The 17681-nt window shown below is 51.9% G+C and overlaps 1 protein-coding gene across 1 annotated transcript in view; it reads right to left on the bottom strand.

Moving 5' to 3' along the window:
* Positions 1–17681, bottom strand: part of PTPRS (protein tyrosine phosphatase receptor type S) — a 67066-nt gene that overhangs the window by 32932 nt on the left and 16453 nt on the right. Inside the window, exons 5-6 of the mRNA XM_068537206.1 lie at positions 13220–13330; positions 2043–2312 (exon numbers count right to left, since the gene is read on the bottom strand). Of these exons, the coding sequence (XP_068393307.1) occupies positions 2043–2312; positions 13220–13330 (381 nt within the window). The remainder of the gene's footprint in view (positions 1–2042; positions 2313–13219; positions 13331–17681) is intronic.

Below are 17681 nucleotides of genomic sequence, written 5' to 3'. Positions count from 1 at the left end.
AACTGAGGCAGAAGAACGGATAAGTGACCTGGAAGACAGAATGGTGGAATTCACTGCTGCGGAACAGACTAAAGAAAAAAGAATGAAAAGAAATGAAGACAGCCTAAGAGACCTCTGGGACAACATTAAACGCAACAACATTCGCCTTATAGGGGTCCCAGAAGGAGAAGAGAGAGAGAAAGGACCAGAGAAAATAGTTGAAGAGATTATAGTCGAAAACTTCCCTAACATGGGAAAGGAAATAGCCACCCAAGTCCAGGAAGCGCAGAGAGTCCCATACAGGATAAACCCAAGGAGAAACACGCCGAGACACATAGTAATCAAAGTGGCAAAAATTAAAGACACAGAAAAATTATTGAAAGCAGCAAGGGAAAAACGACAAATAACATACAAGGGAACTCCCGTAAGGTTAACAGCTGATTTCTCAGCAGAAACTCTGCAAGCCAGAAGGGAGTGGCATGATATACTTAAAGTGATGGAAGGGAAGAACCTACAACCAAGATTACTCTACCCGGCAAGGATCTCATTTAGATTTGATGGAGAAATCAAAAGCTTTAGAGACAAGCAAAAGCTAAGAGAATTCAGCACCACCAAACCAGCTCTACGACAAATGCTAAAGGAACTTCTCTAAGTGGGAAACACAAGAGAAGAAAAGGACCTACAAAAACAAACCCAAAACAATTAAGAAAATGGTCATAGGAACATACATATCGATAATTACCTTAAACGTGAATGGATTAAATGCCCCAACCAAAAGACATAGACTGGCTGAATGGATACAAAAACAAGGCCCATATATATGCTGTCTACAAGAGACCCACTTTAGACCTAGGGACACATACAGACTGAAAGTGAGGGGATGGAAAAAGATATTCCATGCAAATGGAAATCAAAAGAAAGCTGGAGTAGCTATACTCATATCAGATAAAATAGACTTTAAAATAAAGAATGTTACAAGAGACAAGGAAGGACACTACATAATGATCCAGGGATCAATCCAAGAAGAAGATATAACAATTATAAATATATATGCACCCAACATAGGAGCACCTCAATACATAAGGCAACTGCTAACAGCTATAAAAGAGGAAATCGACAGTAACACAATAATAGTGGGGGACTTTAACACTTCACTTACACCAATGGACAGATCATCCAAAATGAAAATAAATAAGGAAACAGAAGCTTTAAATGACACAATAGACCAGATAGATTTAATTGATATATATAGGACATTCCATCCAAAAACAGCAGATTACACGTTCTTCTCAAGTGCGCACGGAACATTCTCCAGGATAGATCACATCTTGGGTCACAAATCAAGCCTCAGTAAATTTAAGAAAATTGAAATCATATCAAGCATCTTTTCTGACCACAATGCTATGAGATTAGAAATGAATTACAGGGAAAAAAACATAAACAACACAAACACATGGAGGCTAAACAATGAAATTTCTAAAAATCTTAGATGTTCTGGTATAAAAAAAAAAACAAAAAAAAAAACAACAAGTGGAGGGCTGGATTCAGCCCATGGGCTGTAGTCTGCTGGCCCCTGTTACAAAGCTAGAAAAATTATTTGGGGGCACCCTCCTCTGAATCTCGCCACAAACTTGAGACATCAGGAGAATCTGTAATCCCTCCCCACCCCCCAATGCTCTCTCTCTCTGAGTTTTGCACAGCCTGTTTCCCTTTTCAACTTTTAGTCTTTCCCTGACCTACCTTTCCTGGGAGTTGGAACCTTTATTCTGCGGGTCTGAGTGGTGCTACATAGTCCCCATCACTGCTCTAATCAGTCTGCATCATAGCTGCCGGGCTACGTGTCATCTCCCACTTTGGACCGTGAGCCCAATAGAGCAAGACTGAGTCTCGTTCCATGGGGCCAGGCCCAGAATAATTTGTCACCAATAAGTGTTTGTTGACTGTCCTCTTCACAGCCAGGAAGGACTGAATCCTGAAGAGTAACTCAGAGGTTTTCCACCCGTACCCCCCACCTACACACGAGGTCCGACCTGCCTCCCCCTTGCCCCATGGCCCCTGCTTACATTTCACTGTGATCTGGGCCACGGCCTCGATGACGCCCAGGCTGGACATGGCCACGCACGTGTAGTTGGCAGAGTCCTTGACGTCTGTGAGTTCCAGCACGTTCCGGCCCACGGGCATGTCATCCTCAGGCGTCAGGTCCTCGGCCCCCTGCATCCACTTGACGTATGGCATGGGCGAGCCCACGGCCACGCAGGTGATGTTCACGTTGCCACCTGGCATGATCTCGTGGCTCGTGGGCAAGATGGAGAACCGTGGAGCCACGCGGCGGACTGGGGGATGGGGTGGGTGGGAGATGTAGGGGTGGGGGAGGGGAGGGAGATGCAGGGGGTTGGGGGGATGGGGAGACGGAATGCAGGGGAGAAAAGAAAGAAAAACAGGAAGAAAGAAAGAAGGAAAGAAAGAAAAAAAGGAAAAAAAAAAAGTGGAAAACAATTTAAATATAAACAGGGCTGTTTCCTTCCCCCCAGTTGAAATTTTTTCTTCCAAATGAAAGAAAATAACAAAAAAAAAAACAAATTAAAAAACCAAATTCCAACACAAAGAAACCAAAACTTCAAAGGAAGGTACTTCACAAACAATATAGAGAGAGATATATCGATATATAATAAAAGAGACATGAAGCATTATTCCATAGCAACAGGGTTTCAGAGACCAGAGTGGCTGGTCCACAGCACAGTTAGGAACACAAAAATTTATCAGCCGTTTCTCATCTTTGCTGACAGACGTGGCTTCGGGGAGCAGCCCCTCCGCCCGCTCTCCCAACTGGGGAGCTTCGGAAGATTCGGGCTGCAGGGGTCGGGGGGGCTCTGGGAAGGTTGGAAGGGGTGGGGGGGGGGGCGTGGGAGATCATGGGAAGAGTTGGGACCAAGAGGCAGAGGGGACCAGGATGTCAGCCCCCCCATGCTCACTCCCTCTGGTGACCCGGGGGCCCCGCCCACTTCCCCAGGGGGCCCTCAAGGAAAAGATGAGAAACTCTAATGAAATTTTTGTGGTTTTTGGGTATAGAAACCCTTCTAAAAGCTTCTGTCGGATCTGACAAGTTTCCATTGATAGATGCAGCTCTCAGAATCACAAACAGCATGCAAAATAGGTTGGTTGAGAGAAAGAGAGAGAGAGACAGAGGCCGAGAGACAGAGAGAGAGAGAGAGACAGAGACGAGGGAAAGAGGCAGAAGGAGGAAAAGAGAGAAGGTTAATGTGAAGAGGCCTGGATCTCAGGGGCCTTTAGTGCATACTCACGGGGGGGACCAGACAGAAGAGATAGATGGGTCCAGAGAAAGAGAGAAAACAGGAACACAGAGAGGGAGGGACAGAGAAAGAGAAAGGAGGGGGGAGGGGGCCCACTTCAATGCTGCATATTAATTCTAGCAGATGTGACCCAATGTGACATGTCACATTGTCACATCACAGCCCTGGCAGAATAAATAGGATATTAATAATAATAATAAACGAGGGAATGAACTTGAACGTTGAGAAAACAGGGACACGTTCTGTGCATTTCTTAGCGGGGAAGCGGATGCAGCCTTCTGTCCCAATCTTGCAGACCATGAAGGCAGCAGGATGCATTTCGGGGGCTCCATTTTCGGAAGCTGCCTGGGTTTTGGGGTTCGGGGGGAAGGGGCGGGTGCTAATGGGCACCTGAACTGCCAAGAGGCACGGCTGCCCCGTCGGAGATGTTTCCCTGCAGTGGAAAGGACTTGGGTTAGCTGGTAAACCCTTCTTGCCAGAAGGAGCTTGTCCCTGGCTTCAAGGAGCCACGTGGACGTGCCCCCAGCTTTGGGCAGTTCAAGGAGTTTTGTCTCAAACTGTAGAGATGACGGATTGGAGGCTCAGCAAGGCTAAAGAGGGCCACCAAGTGACTTCCGGCAACCCGACCTGCCTCTAATTTTCACAGGGAACTGCGGTTGCAGCCGCACCCCTAAGGGGGTCGCTGTAGGGGTGTCTGCCCTGTTCTACGGAGGAGGGGGCTCACTCGCTCTCTCCCTCTCTCTCTCTCCATGGGTTCCAAGCTGGAAATCTCAATCCCTGTTCTCTGAATCCCCGCTGGAGAGAAGGGGGGCGGGGGGGCTCCGTGTGGGCGGAGGGAGGGCCAAGAAAGCTGGCAGCCCTTCGGAAAAGGAAGCCCCGCGAAAAGTCCAGGAGTCACGCTGGAGACAGGATGGAGGAAGTGGAAGGTGTTCGGCAGGGGGGAGGAGTTGGGGTGGGCAGGGAGGGGAGACAGAGGGGCCATGCAGACAGACTTGGGGTGAGGGGCAGGGTTGGGCTCTGAGATGGGGGAGCGGCTTTCTGGCAGGGCTGGGTGGAGGTGTCGGGGGAGAATGGGGTCTGGCCAGCCAGCGGACGCGGTCCAGGCCAGCCGCCGGCATCCACAGCGAGGCACGAGTGGGATGCCCAAACGCTGCGTTGTCATGGAAACGGAACAAATGGGGGATGAGTGTGAGGGAGCTAATTAATCAAGGACAGAAAACGGCATTGACATCCAAAACAAAACCAGGGGAAAGAAATGAAAAAACAAAGTGGGGTGGTGGGGGGAAATAATCCAAAGAAACCAACCAAACAAAAAACCCCTCCAAAACAAAACACCTGAAAGCAAGAAAAAAAACAAAACAAAAAAAACCATGGAATGGGTGTGGGGCTGAAAATCGGGGTCTGAAAGGAGGACGGCTGTGACTTCCCCAGGGAGGTGCCCCCCAACCCTGGCAGAACACAGCATCTGGCCTCCCCACCCAGCACCCAAGGATCCTGGCAGAGGCTCGAGGCGGCCACAGTGGTGAGATCCTCATCCAAAAAGAACCTTCGGAGCAAACCAACCCAGCCACAGGAGCCCCACTTCTCAGTGACTCTCCCTTCTCTTCGTTTAGAGCTGAACAAACAGAGGCCAAGTCACTTGAATCACACAGCAAGGTAAACTCCTCAAGACCTCAGAGTCCCATGGAAAACCTGCTTCGGCAGAGGTGGGGGGCTGATGAGGCTGGATGAGCCCTGGGAAGGGCCCTCATCCTCCGGGAGCCTCAGTTTCCTCCTTTGTGAAATGGAGGCCATCGGTGATGTGTTGAGAAGGCCATTAAGCTGACCGGGGCAGTGCCCAGCACACAGAAGATGCTCAGCCTGGGCATGGGCCAGTGAAGTTTCCTTCTGGCCTTCCAGGATGCTGGAAAGATCAATGAGATGCTCATCATTGAGGGAGTTTGGGGATGAATTAGAGTTTAAAAAAAAAAAAAAAAAAAAGTAATGGGAAGAATTTCTATTGAATCCCTCCCACTTTGAGAGGCCAGTGACCTCATGCCCATTTTGTGGATGAAGCAGTGGAGGCCCAGAGAGGAGCTAGGGCTAGTTGGAAGACACAAAGAAAGGAAGTGGTAGGGCCAGAGCTCAAAGCCAGGTATGCCTGATCCCTACCTCTGAGATAAAGTGAGCCTTCTCTTACCATGGTAATTAGCAAGAATTATATCCACGTGTCCCTTCTTGGCTCTTTCAAACTTGTGTCCTTACCCTCTGGGGATACCGAAGAGGGCAAAAGTACTCATCACCCATATACACCTATCAACTGAATAATCATCAGTTGAAAAATATCCAGCAGCCATCAAAATAAATGTCCAGAAGCCATCAGTAAAAGGTTCATACTGAAAGGGATTACTGGAACATCAGAGGGAATAAGGGCTAGCTTTAGGATTTAAAGGTTAATATAATCCCAATTTATCCCTGTGTAAGGCTCAACATCACGCCCCAAAGACCCTGTTCACATCGGCTCTTATCTTAAAATATCTTCCCTTAGGAGTGTCATAATTTGGAAGGTACCTCTAACACTTTTCAGAAGTAGACACAAGGCGTACATCTTGAACGCGTTAACAGACTTGCTGTACAGGGTTGTTAATTATAAGTCAGTTAAGTGTGGGAGGGCATTTATGAACAACTGTAATTTTCGTGCTCACAATCCCCAACATGGCCGGCAGCCATCAATTAAATGGATCTGCCAATATGCTATAAAGGCTGACACCTAAGACACTTTGCCCACTTGCTTTCTCACCTACCCCATTCGTTTCTAAGGGTGTGTGGCAGGAAGAGGGCTGGTTTGCCACGAGTTAGGGGAAGATTGTGCCCATGAGCACTAGGTGGCTTAAAAATCCCCTGAGGGGGTCTCATAAGGCCTCTGGGCAGCCTTCCAGTTGGCGAGGGCGGGCGGCTGACGCTGTGTTCTGCCCAGTTTGGTGCTGACTCCCACCCACATCATCTTTCCACCCCTGGCTGCAAGCTTGAGGTGCAGGTTAGAAAAGTAAGGTGGGCACGGAACCCATGGGACGGAGTGGCCCCGCGGGACCCCCGCCCCCAATTACCGACCTGAATGGAGGGTCCAGGCAGGTTATAAGGGGACCACACCAGCCTTGGTCCTCAGCACGCTCCAGCTGGCTCTCGTTTCCAGCTCTTCTCGTCACCGAGTAGCCGGGGGGGTCCCAGTTGGGGGGGACCCGCGTGGGTGAGGGGATCAGGAGGGTGGGCGGTGGGGGGGTGGTGGGTTGGGGGGGGCGGGTCGCTTCAAACCCCGATTCACATGGAAAAACAACTCAAAAACCTTCAAAGCAACTGGGAGACGACCCCTCCCCCAGGCAGGAAGAGGCAGAAACTCAAAAACCAAGAAAGTGGGGGGCGGGGAGGGGTGCTCCAGGGGAGGAGGGGTTGGGAAAGGGTGAGGGGGAAAACTCAAAAGTGAGGTGATCTGGTTGGAGCACTAGGTAGGGAACTCAACAGTGTCAGACATCTCAACGATTCAGCAAGCCGCAGCTCTGAAGGGTGGGGGGGCTCTGCTGGGCATTTTGGGGTGGGAGAGGCTGCTGGGTGCTCCTCCGGACTCCAAAATGAGGATGTGGATGGGGAGGGGAGGGGAGAGGTGCCAGTTCTGCAGCCTCCACAGGGTTTACTTTAGCTTAGATTACACCTGTCAGGGGACGGGAAGGGGTCCAAGGCCTAATTCCAAAGCCCCTCCATTGAACCCCAGCCTGTGGCCCAGGGAGGGTGGGTACCGCCCCGCGGCCTGCCCTGTGCATCTTCCTTCCCCTCCCCCTTCTCCGCCACCCTGCCTCCCCACTGCCACCACCAGCTCCCTCCGCCATCGGGATAGCGTGCAAGGCCCGGAGGGACCTGGCTGGACCCCCGGCCCACGGGCTGACCAACGGCCTTGACAAGCTCTTGTCATTTTGAGCTCGACATTTTGCTGCACCAATAGATACTTTTTACTGTTTTTTTTTTTTTTTTTGGTACCCTCTCTCTCCCGATTTTTTTTTTTCCCCTGGTTCTAACAGAAAATGGGATGATATCTTGCCAATCGACTGATTCCCCTTGTCCCCTCGCCGCGGCCGCCAGAGACACAGGGCTTTCCGAATGACAAGGTGTAATCTAACGTTCCCCTCACCCCCCCAAAACAGAGGAAACAGCAATGCAAAGGGTGTGAGGCAGGCAGCAGGCGAGGTGTCTAGAGCTCAGTGTTCCTGCAGAACGGCCCCGGCCCCCACCCCCTCCCCGACCCGCCATGCCCAAACGGAGGAAAGCCTGCCTTCCCACCCCTGGAGCCCCCTCTCCCCTTGGGATGAGGGTGGGATGAGGAGAAGGGCTGGGTCTTGACCTACCACTGCCTACCACCAGGGTCAAGTCAGGGGCTTTGGGGGTGGAGGGTGGGGTGGCATGGCCAGGTGTAATCAGCAAGAGCCAGGGAGGTCGCCAACATACCCCAGTGGTAGTCTTTCTGGAGATACAGGAGGTGGCGGAGGGCGGGTTCCAGGCCCAATATCTGTATCTACGCTTGTTTTGGGGTGCCAGGAGGTAAGGGGAACACCTAGAGGTCATATCCACCAATTATACGGCTTGGGTGCCAGAGTTTTAATTTTAAAAACAATTTGCCCCTCAGAATTCCAAGCTATGAACTGATCTGAAGAGGCCTGGGGATGGGTTTCAGATAAAGGGTTCTGAAGAACACTTGGAAATTGGGGCAATCTGGTTCTCCCTCTGGCATTGTATATTGAGTCCCGATCTCTTCGCTCAGCATTGAGAACTGGCGTTAAATTATCCCCATCTGGCTTCTTCCAAGATCCTGAGAATATCCTATAAGTCCCTTGAAGGTGGAAAGTTCTTTCCCATGTCTCTAGCTCGCTCCAAGTTCTCCCCGCATGTTCCTATGTCATCGGGTGGGTGGCACACCATTTAACCGGGTCCTGCACCATGGTTCAAAAATGCTATGATGCTAGACCAAGTGGTAAAGACACCATCGTCAGCCACTAATTCACACCTTAAAGGCTGACAATTTTAAAGATTTTAAAGAATATTAACAGCCAGGGAGAATATAACCTGATCATCTTCCCACCCTGTCAAAGTCTGAGCTGCATCTCCCTTAGGAGAGTTCTGGGAGCAGAGCTCCCAGCTGCATTAAAAAAATGGGCTTGGTTTTGACCTTGGTCCTTTGAATATCAGAGATATACTTCAGGAGAAGGGTAAATCTGAATATTCCACCCACTGGATCACCCAGGGTCAGCAGAAGCTGGAGATTGTGAATTGAAGGAAGAGTTAGGTTGAGGGTGGGGATCCGGTGCAAATAACTCCCAGGGCTGGTTGCTCTGGTAACACTGTAAATGCTTGTAGCTTTCAGGCCAGAACATGCTAGGTGGCTCTTCTCTTCTGCTGGGCTGGTACTTATCTGCAAGGGTAGCCTAACATCCAAACTGTTCCTTTTTTTTTTTTTTTTTTTTGCCCCCTTCTGATACTCTGGCCACAGAACTTCCTGGGGGAGTGACGGGGAGTAAGATGAGAGATGTGGCTCTGGGGAGGCCACTGATCTCATGGGAACGGGGTTGGAGCCAGGAGAAAATGAGACCATGAGATGGGCTCAGACATGCATTAGCAAAAAATGAGATCTGAGCAAATGAATTAACATCTGCCCTCCAATTCTTTTCAAAGCAGTTTCCCATAAGCCATCTTATTCAAACAGTGGATGTTTGAAATACATGATGGGGAAACTGAGGTCCCCAAAGGGAAGTGACTTGCCCAGACCATTTATCTGAACTCAATTTCCCTGTTTTACAACAACTTCGCTTGCAATTTCTTATGTGCCATGCACTACACAGGGCACGAGATGAGCATTAATTTGCTCGATGGAATCCTCCCAACTACCCTGTGAGCTAGGTAAATCAATGCTTCCTATTATTCAGATGAAGAAATAGGGACTCCAAGCAACCAAGTGACTAGCCCAAGGTCACACAGCCAGGGAGGGGCAGAGGAAGGACTTGAATCTAGGTCTCCCCAAGCCGCAAGTCTGTGCTCTCACCACCAGTCTATACTGCCCCAAAAGTCCAAGTGGTCTTCAGAGACCCTCAGCCACCTCTCAGTTTCAATTCACTGGGACCCAGCTTTAGTGAAGGGGCCGGGAGACCTCTGTCTTCCATCTTTTGGAGAGGTTCTGCCTGGCAGCTCTCACTCTGGATTCAAAAGGAGACAGGAAAAATAAATCCCTTGTTATTGCATCTGAAGTCCTCTTGCCAACTTGCCCCTGAACTTAATAATTGGGAGTTTAGAGAAGGCAGGTGAGGGACAAGAGAGAGAAAAAGGTGACCCCAAACAGGCTGATCTCAGCCCTCCACTATCATCAGTGTTGGGTAGTAAGCTGGGGGCTAGTGGCTATAAATCTAAAGGGATATTTTATTGGGGGTTGTTTTTTATTTGGGGTTGGAATGGGGTTCTCAAGGGCTTGCCTTTCCTCAGGGAGGGAACAGAAGATGGGAGCGAACATCTCCAAAGGTTTCAAGAGTGAGAGAAACACACAGAGAGAAAGAGAGCTGAAAGAGAGAGAAAGGCAGAGGGAGAGCTGGGGAAGGGGAGGGGGGAGGGGTTGTGCCCAATGCTCCCCAGGGTTTTCTCCAGAATTCCACAGTTCTGATGCTCAGGTACTCAGAAAGTGACCGTGCTGTGTTGCTGGACAAAAGACGCCTGTGACTGGGCCCAGAGCCTGTGAGGTGGTGGGGGAAGCAGCCAACATCATCTGGGAGGCAGAGGCGTAGCACTAAAGGGCAGAATAACTGGCCAAGTAGTTCTTCCAAAGTCTGTCATGCTACATTTTCTGATGGGTGGATCCATATTGGTACCCAGCCAGGATGCAAAAAGTCATCACACCAGCTACCATGTTGAGTGCTGCCTATGCAGTGCCAAGCATGCATCATTTTGGGAGGACAGTCCACTGAAAGGTGGCCATTTCTCATATTTGGACATGTTGTTCCAATGAACAAGAACTCAAAATGCCGGCTACCCATTCAGCTGTGCTTCAAACGCCTGTTTTGGGGTTGTTTGGGAGGGTGGGAGGTGGTCTCATGCTGAGGCAGAAGGATGGAAACGTGCCTGCTTAAGCTCCCTTCCAACATGGCTGCCCTGTGGGGCTGAGGCATCAGCGCTGGGTAAAACAGAGCTGGCAAATTGGGCTGCTCTCCTCACACACCCCACCCAGGCTCTGACCTCCCACCATCTGTCTATGCCACCTCCCTTGTGCTCTTGAGCCCGGGCGGTCACTTTCTGCCCCAGCATCCCAGCTGTGGGACCCCTTCCGCCCTCCTGGATGGTAGTTGGGACAGGAACACTGGCTTTTAAATCACAATGCTTTTGGAGAACAACCACACAACAGCTCAGCCCAAGAAACCCAAACCAAAGAGCACGGAAACACAGGACAGAACCAAAGACGAAACGCTTTTGGGGAGGAGGGGGTCGGGTGAAGGGGATGGGAGGGGGAAAAAAAAAACGAACCAATCGGTTTTTCCCCCCCAAACGAAACAAAATCAAAACATTAATAATTAAATAAAAGGAAGGAAGAAAGAAAAAAACGAAGAGAACCAAAGGAGAAAAACGGAACGGAAGACGAGAAACACTCCAACAGAAGGCGTTGGGAATTCACCAAACCGAACCGACAAGAGTGGCATGCAGAGAAGATTTTTACATTCTCCCAGCATGCATCAGGCCCAAGTTACCATGACGACGAGGAATGCAAAAAACTTAGCAACAACATTACCAAAGGATGCATAGAGGCGACCACAATGCAAGCATCGCATGTGTGCGGCCGGCCCTAGGCCGGGCTGGGCGCGGCTGAGATTTTCGTGTCTTTCTGGGTTTTTGCTCTCACTTGGTGGTTTTTTGTTTTGTTTTGTTCACGTTGAGCTCAGTATTTGTATTCGTCATTTTTTTTTTTTAGTTCGTTTTTCTATTATTTTCTGTGTGCATGTCTGCGTGTGTCCGTGTGCCTGTCTGTGTGCGTTTCTTGTGTGTGTGTGTCACTTTCGGAATGTAAAAATGTGGGTAAAGAAAGTAAAAAAGAAAAAAACACACCAACCTTCTCGAAGCTCTGAGGGATGTAAAGGGGGTTTGATGCAGAACACAATGACATGGGGAGAAGAGAAAAAATAGGGGAGATACAGAGAGTAAAAAGAGGACTTCCCAAGGCTAAAAGCTGCAATAGTTTGTTGATTTTTTTGTTTTCTTTAAACCAAAAAAAAAAAATTAAAATTAAAAAATAAAAAGAACAGCAACGACCTTTTAGTCTTTCCTCTGCTCTTTCCTTGACATACAAGATCTACATTTGCTTTCCACGATTTTTTTTTAAATTCAATTTTGGAGCGTCTGAGACCCAGGCAAAGAATGGGAAGCTGGACCCCCCCCAAATGAAAGGACCCCACCTCTGGGACGGGGCGGGGGGTGCTGAGGACACAGAAGGCCCCCCTCCCTTGTCGCACCCTGGGCTAGAGGCCCCACCCCCGCCCTGCCCCATGCCTGCTGCCCACACTGTCCTCCTTGAACTCTGCCAGACTTACAAACCCCCATCCCAGGTGTTTGCAGAGAAATAAGCAGGTTAGACGAAGACCAGTCAGTTGGAGTCGTGGACGCGCTATAACTCACCAGAGGTGCCGTGGCATCGGATCGGATGTGTGCCCCCTGCCCGCCCCCGCCCCGGCGTCCCCGTCCCCTCCCGCCAGGCAGCCTCCTTCCTCCTCAGAGACGAGACGCAGAACCCAAGTGCAGCCAAGGCGCTGCTTCAGGGCTGGTTGGGGCTGTGCTTACTGGGGACCAAGGGGCTGAGGGTCTCCAGGTGAGGGAGGAGCCGCACGGCCTCCCAGGTGGAGAACGGCAGGGACTTGGTGCGTCGAACGGGGGAAACGGAGGCCCGAAGAAGGCTGGCATGGGGTCAAGTATACAGAGCCAATTGGGGCAGCCCGGGGGGATGAACGGGACCCTGTTTCCTGGCAGGCGGGAGCTGTTTCTACCACGAATCGGATCAGAAACAGCCAAGGGGATGCAGGAGATGGAGGAGGAGACAAATTAAAATTTCTGAAAGGACGGAAGAGAACCGACCCGGGGATGAGACGGGGGTCCACAGAGACATCTAGGAGCAGGGGCAGCCCCCCCCCCAACCTGGCACCTTTGAGGGGACACCAAGGGGCCCAGAAGAAAGTTTGTGTAGCCTCTTCCCAGGCCCTCCTTGGGTGGGTGGGGGCGTCGGGGCAAGGACACCCGTGCTTCCAGGCGTGACTAAGTGGGAAACCGACAAGCCTCAGCCCAAGCCCCAGGGCGTCTGCCTAAAGGAGCCCTTCTCTGAGGGTGACTAGGAGAGCGCCAGGCTCTGGGACAGCTGAGGGTGTGGGGCTGGCAGGGGCAGCCTTGAAGACCCCTCCCCAACTCTTAGATTAGGGGGGCGGTGAAGCAGGGAGCTACGAGGCCACGAGTCTGGAGAAGCGAAGCGAGCACACAGCAAAGGGGAGGCACTGCACGACACACCACAGAAGCCGACTCGGATGGGCGGGCGGGCGGGGTGGGGCAGAGGCCTGCAGGCTCCCCCGGCCCTGTAGGCCCACGACTGACCCCTCCGGCCCTGCCCCATTCCCTCCTGCCGCCCCCCACCCCGAGTCCTGCAGCCCACGGGGCGGCCATCACAAGGCACGGGGGTGGGGGTGGGGGGTTGAAGCTGCCCCCATTTTACAGGCGAGGAAACTGAGGTCCAGAGAGGGACACAGCCTCGCCCAAGGTCCCGCGGCCACAAGCGGGGCTGGGCCTGCCTGCTGGGGTCTGCAGGGGACAGGGGAGCCCGGAGGCTGTGAGCCCGAGGAGGGAGAGGGACGGGTGGGGCGGGTCCCTGCCTTCGACCTGGACGCAGCGTTCCCTACCTCGCACGTAGAGATTGGCGGGTGAGGAGTAGCGCACGCCAGCGCTGTTGGTCGCCACACACTCGTATTTGCCCTGGTCGGTCTCCTCGCTGCTCTCAATCTGCAGGGCTCCTGTGGGTAAAGGGGACAAGGCCTGGCCCATTAGGGGAAACCTCGAGGTGGAGGTTGGTGGGAGGGCTGTCCCAGAGTCCTGTCTCTTAGTCGGTCTGGGCCGGAGAGGCAGATGAAAAAGCTGAGTCAGCCTAGAAGCCCCCACCGGGTCAGGGCCTCCCTGCCTGCCTTTCCCCACCCCGATCCTGGCCCATCCTGGCCTGAACATACCGCCTGCCCCACAAATCCTCTACCCTCAGCTGGGACCTCGTAAACGACGGCCAAGTTGAGTGACAAAGCTGGGGAGAATGTGTTTTCAGGAAAGCACCAAGTGATGTTCTCCAGGCAGGGTGGGGTGGAGAGCAGGTTGGCAGTCCCAACCCATCCATAGCAGCCGTTCCAAAGACCCTGACACTTAAGGGGCCCACCACAAATGATGTGCCAATTCAGGGAGCTGGTGATTGCCTGCTGGTTTCAACCAGTGCCTGTGTGTAAAGGACCACAGGTCTGGGTTCCTCAAGTATGTTTGGAATCACAGGCCTCAAGGCCCACGGTGTCCAGAAACGGAGACAGGGTTGTATATCTTCAGGGGTGTTTAAATTTCAGGACTGGGTTACCACTCCACAAGAGCAAAGGTAAAGGAGGATGAGAGTGATATACATCAGGTATGTTTGAAAGCAAAGGCCTGGATCCAGGCTTTCTGTACCTGAAACTGATTTCAGAATGAATTTCCCCAGAGATTTAAAGTCATCTAAGTAATAAGTCAGTCTGAATTCACAGATCTGTTTTAAAACCACGGGCCTGGATTCAGGATTCCGGATGCTCACAAGTAAACGAATTTTCTCAAGTGTGTCTGCAACCACAGACGGACACCCGAGTCCACGGTGCTCACAGGTTAATGGGGAGAATTTTCAAAAGTGTTTGAAATCAGGTGTGAAGGAAAACCTCTAACCCGTGCAAGTAAAGTTGAGGCTGAAATGCCCCCAGCGTGCTTGAAATTATAAACCTGGATCAAAGAATCTGTTGGTCATGAGTGAATAAGAATTTTAAAAAGAGGTCAATTTTCTCAAGCTTATTTAAAATCACAGGCCCAAATCAAAGGTCTTGGTGCCCACAAGTAAATGAAAATAGGGCAGATTTCCCCACAATATGTTTGAAATCACAGGCCCAGATGAAAGACTTCACTTCCCATGAACATGTGAAAATGAATGAACCTTCTTAAGAATATTTAAAAGCACAGGACCTTGATCACACACTATGGTGCTCATGACTAAATGAAAACGTGGCCAAGATTTCCCCAAAGATATCTGAAACCACAGGCCTGGGACAAATCTTCATTTTCACAAGCAAAATACATCTCTAAGTATGTTTGAAATCATGGGCCTTGATCAAATGCTTGAGTGCCCGTGAACAAATTAAAAATGAGGCAGAGGTTTCCACAGTTATGTTTGAAATCAAAGGCCTGGACCAAAGTCCTCATTTTCATAAGTAAATAAAACTGTGTAAATATCTATAAGTACATTAGACACACAGTCCTGGACCCTGTGACTGGCTGACTGGTAAATGAAGGTGCGGGAACACCTCCAAATGTGTTTCAATCACACATTGTTTTTGTTTGCTGTTGGTGTTGTTTTTGTTTGCTGTTGTTGTTTTTGTTTGCTGTTGTTTTTGTTTGCTGTTGTTGTTTTCCCCAATCACAGGTTTTGATCAGAGTCCCTGGCACCAGGAGTCCAAAAATCCAGCCCAAGGTCCCAAGCAGACCCCTCCTCCCAGCCTTGTTTGTGGGTGTCCCACGGAAGTGAGGGGAACCCACAGATCGGGAAGTTCTCTCTGGGGGCCGTGGATTAGGCTTCTGCCCCTTCATAACACTTCCTACCAACCTCAAGGCTCCAGGGAAGCAGGCAGGCAGGTATTACTATGGAGGCCCAGAGAGGGCAGGGAGCCTGCTCAAGGTCACACAGCATTTCGTGGCAAAGTCAGGACTAGACATGGACTCTTCCCTAGGGCTCCCACCCAGGCCTGTTCTAGTCTATTCTCTAAGGGCAGCACCATGGGGCTGCCTTTGAGACTGCCTATCTCTCTGCTCCCTCAAGCTGGACCCTCCCCTCCCCCTGCCCCCCCACACACAAATCAAAGCTCCAGAGCTGGAAGGCCCCCTCTGCACGTCCACTGTACAGATGGGAAAACCAAGGCTAGAGACGGAGGAGGGCTGCATACAGAGCAGTGGTCAGAAGCCTGACTCCCAGCGCTCTGGGTGGGCATGGGAGACGCTGTTCCTTCCTGAGGACACAACCCGCTGACTGTGGCCAGGTGACCCAAGGGGCCACCACGGCCACACTCAGCCCCCAGCCACAGATAGTGACACAGACACAGAAACTGCACAGACACTGGGCGGGGTGGCAAGGAGAACACACGTGGAGGGGGGGCCTGGGGCAAACCCCGTGGAGCCTGGGGGGCTGGGCGGGCGGCGAGAGTGTGAGTGGGTGGGTGGGTGAGGAAAGAGCCTCTTACCTCGGATCGGAGTGCTTTCTGTAAGGGAAGCAGAGAGAGTCAGGTGAATGTCAGAAGGCAGTCCTGGGGGGGCCAGGGGGCCCCAGGGAGGCGGGGCTGGGCCACGAGCCAGGCCTGAACACTCTGCCCCCAGGGCTGGGAGGGGGCGCTGAGGCAGCCCTGGGCCTACAAACCCTGCAGGCCTTGCTGAGGAAGAATCAGGAGGGCTTCCCGTAGGGGGCAAGAATCTCCTGGGGAAGGAGGGGCTGAGTCTAGAAGCCCCTCTGGACTGGCCTGAGGGGCGTGGCCATGCCCCAGGGAGGTCCATGGCCTCGCCTGGCCCTGTGGGCTGCCTTTCTTCTGGGCCGAGGGAGGGAGGTCCACGACCTCCCCTCCTATTCCTTCTCGGGAGGGTCACGGAATGATGGGGGTCTCGGGAGTCTTGTTAGAGAAGGGGGAGAGGGGTTAGTGCCCCAGGGCTGGGCATTAATAAAGCAAAGGGAAGGTGTTACAGACAGGCCAAGTAGAAGGGACAGGGGAGGGCAGTGAAAGGGGATGGAGGGCAGAGGGAGGGCCCTGCAGCCTCCTTAACGTCCAAAAGGAAAAGAGGAAGAGAACGATCTATGTGTCTATATGGGTGCTGGGGGCTGGGACACCTCAGGAGACCAGAAATGGTGGTGCCGGGCTAGAGTTTCCCACCCTCTGCTCATCTTCCCAGGGGAGATCTGGGCCCCCTCTCTCTCTGCTGAGGACCTGGGCACTCCAAGGCCAAGGCAGAGAAGCCGCCGAGGGGGAAAAAACACAGCTCTTTCTGCCTGGCCCAGACCCGTTTTGCAGATGAACAAACTGAGGCTCACAAGGAGCCAAGGAACTGTCACGCCATGAGCCACAGGCAGGGGTGAGCCTTGAACCCAGCTCTCTGGCCTCCCAGGCTGGGGCCCCTCTAGAACTTTAGGGGGGCCCTATATTATCTCTTACAAAATCCCCAACCTAATGGGGCCACTCCCCTTCTTCACACGGAGGGAGGAGAGAGAGGAGGAAGGAGGGGAATTTGCCTAAGGCTGCACCATGGTGAGTGAAAATCTGGGTCAGTGGGAATCTAGGTCAGCTCTGGCTCAGGCTGTTTTACTACACTTGGACTATCACCATAGTCCAAGTGACAGAAGCCAGAGGCCGAAGGACAGAACTTCCCGAGATGGCCAAATAGCCCATGGCCACTATGTTGAGAGGAAAAGATACACCTCTTGGGTATTAAAGGTGGTTTTGCTTTCTACTCCGAGGAAGATGAGAAGTTACTATCACGGGCCAGTATCAGTCATTCTTACCTTAGTAAGAATTAGCCCAGCAAGTTGGATTCAGGGGATTTAGGCTGGGCTGGGAAAAGAGGACGAGATACACCCAGTACTAGCCCAGCTGGAACATTCCTCCCTCTCCCTAGATCCAGCCCGCAAACTTCTGTTAATTTCACATTTTCCAGCAGTGTCAAGGCCCAGAATGGGGCAGGGGGTGCCGTATGTGCGAAGCTCCACTAGCCCCTCGTGGTCTTGTCTTTTTTCCTCTTTTCCTTTTGGGCTCCTCTCTCTGCAGCCCCCGGGTGCCCGGATGGGGAGGGCTGGGTGGTCAGGGGCAGGGGGGCGGTGGGGGGAGACGTTAGTAAACATGCCACGTGGAGTGGGTCACAGTTACTGTCACGGTGGCCATTAGTCAGAGGGGAGGGGACGGGAAGGGGGGACACGGTGGGGTGGGGGGCGTTAGTTGTTGACGTGGTGAAGAAATTAAACTTACCAAAGGTTTCTGAACGTTTACAACGGAGGGACAAGAAAAGAGAACAGGAACATTAACGGGTGGTATGCAGAAGCCTGTATCCTCGTGGGTGCGGGAA

The sequence above is a fragment of the Eschrichtius robustus genome, chromosome 2, assembly GCF_028021215.1.
Source record: "Eschrichtius robustus isolate mEscRob2 chromosome 2, mEscRob2.pri, whole genome shotgun sequence".
Taxonomy (NCBI): Eukaryota; Metazoa; Chordata; class Mammalia; order Artiodactyla; family Eschrichtiidae; genus Eschrichtius; species Eschrichtius robustus.
This window is presented reverse-complemented; position numbering and strand designations above follow the sequence as displayed.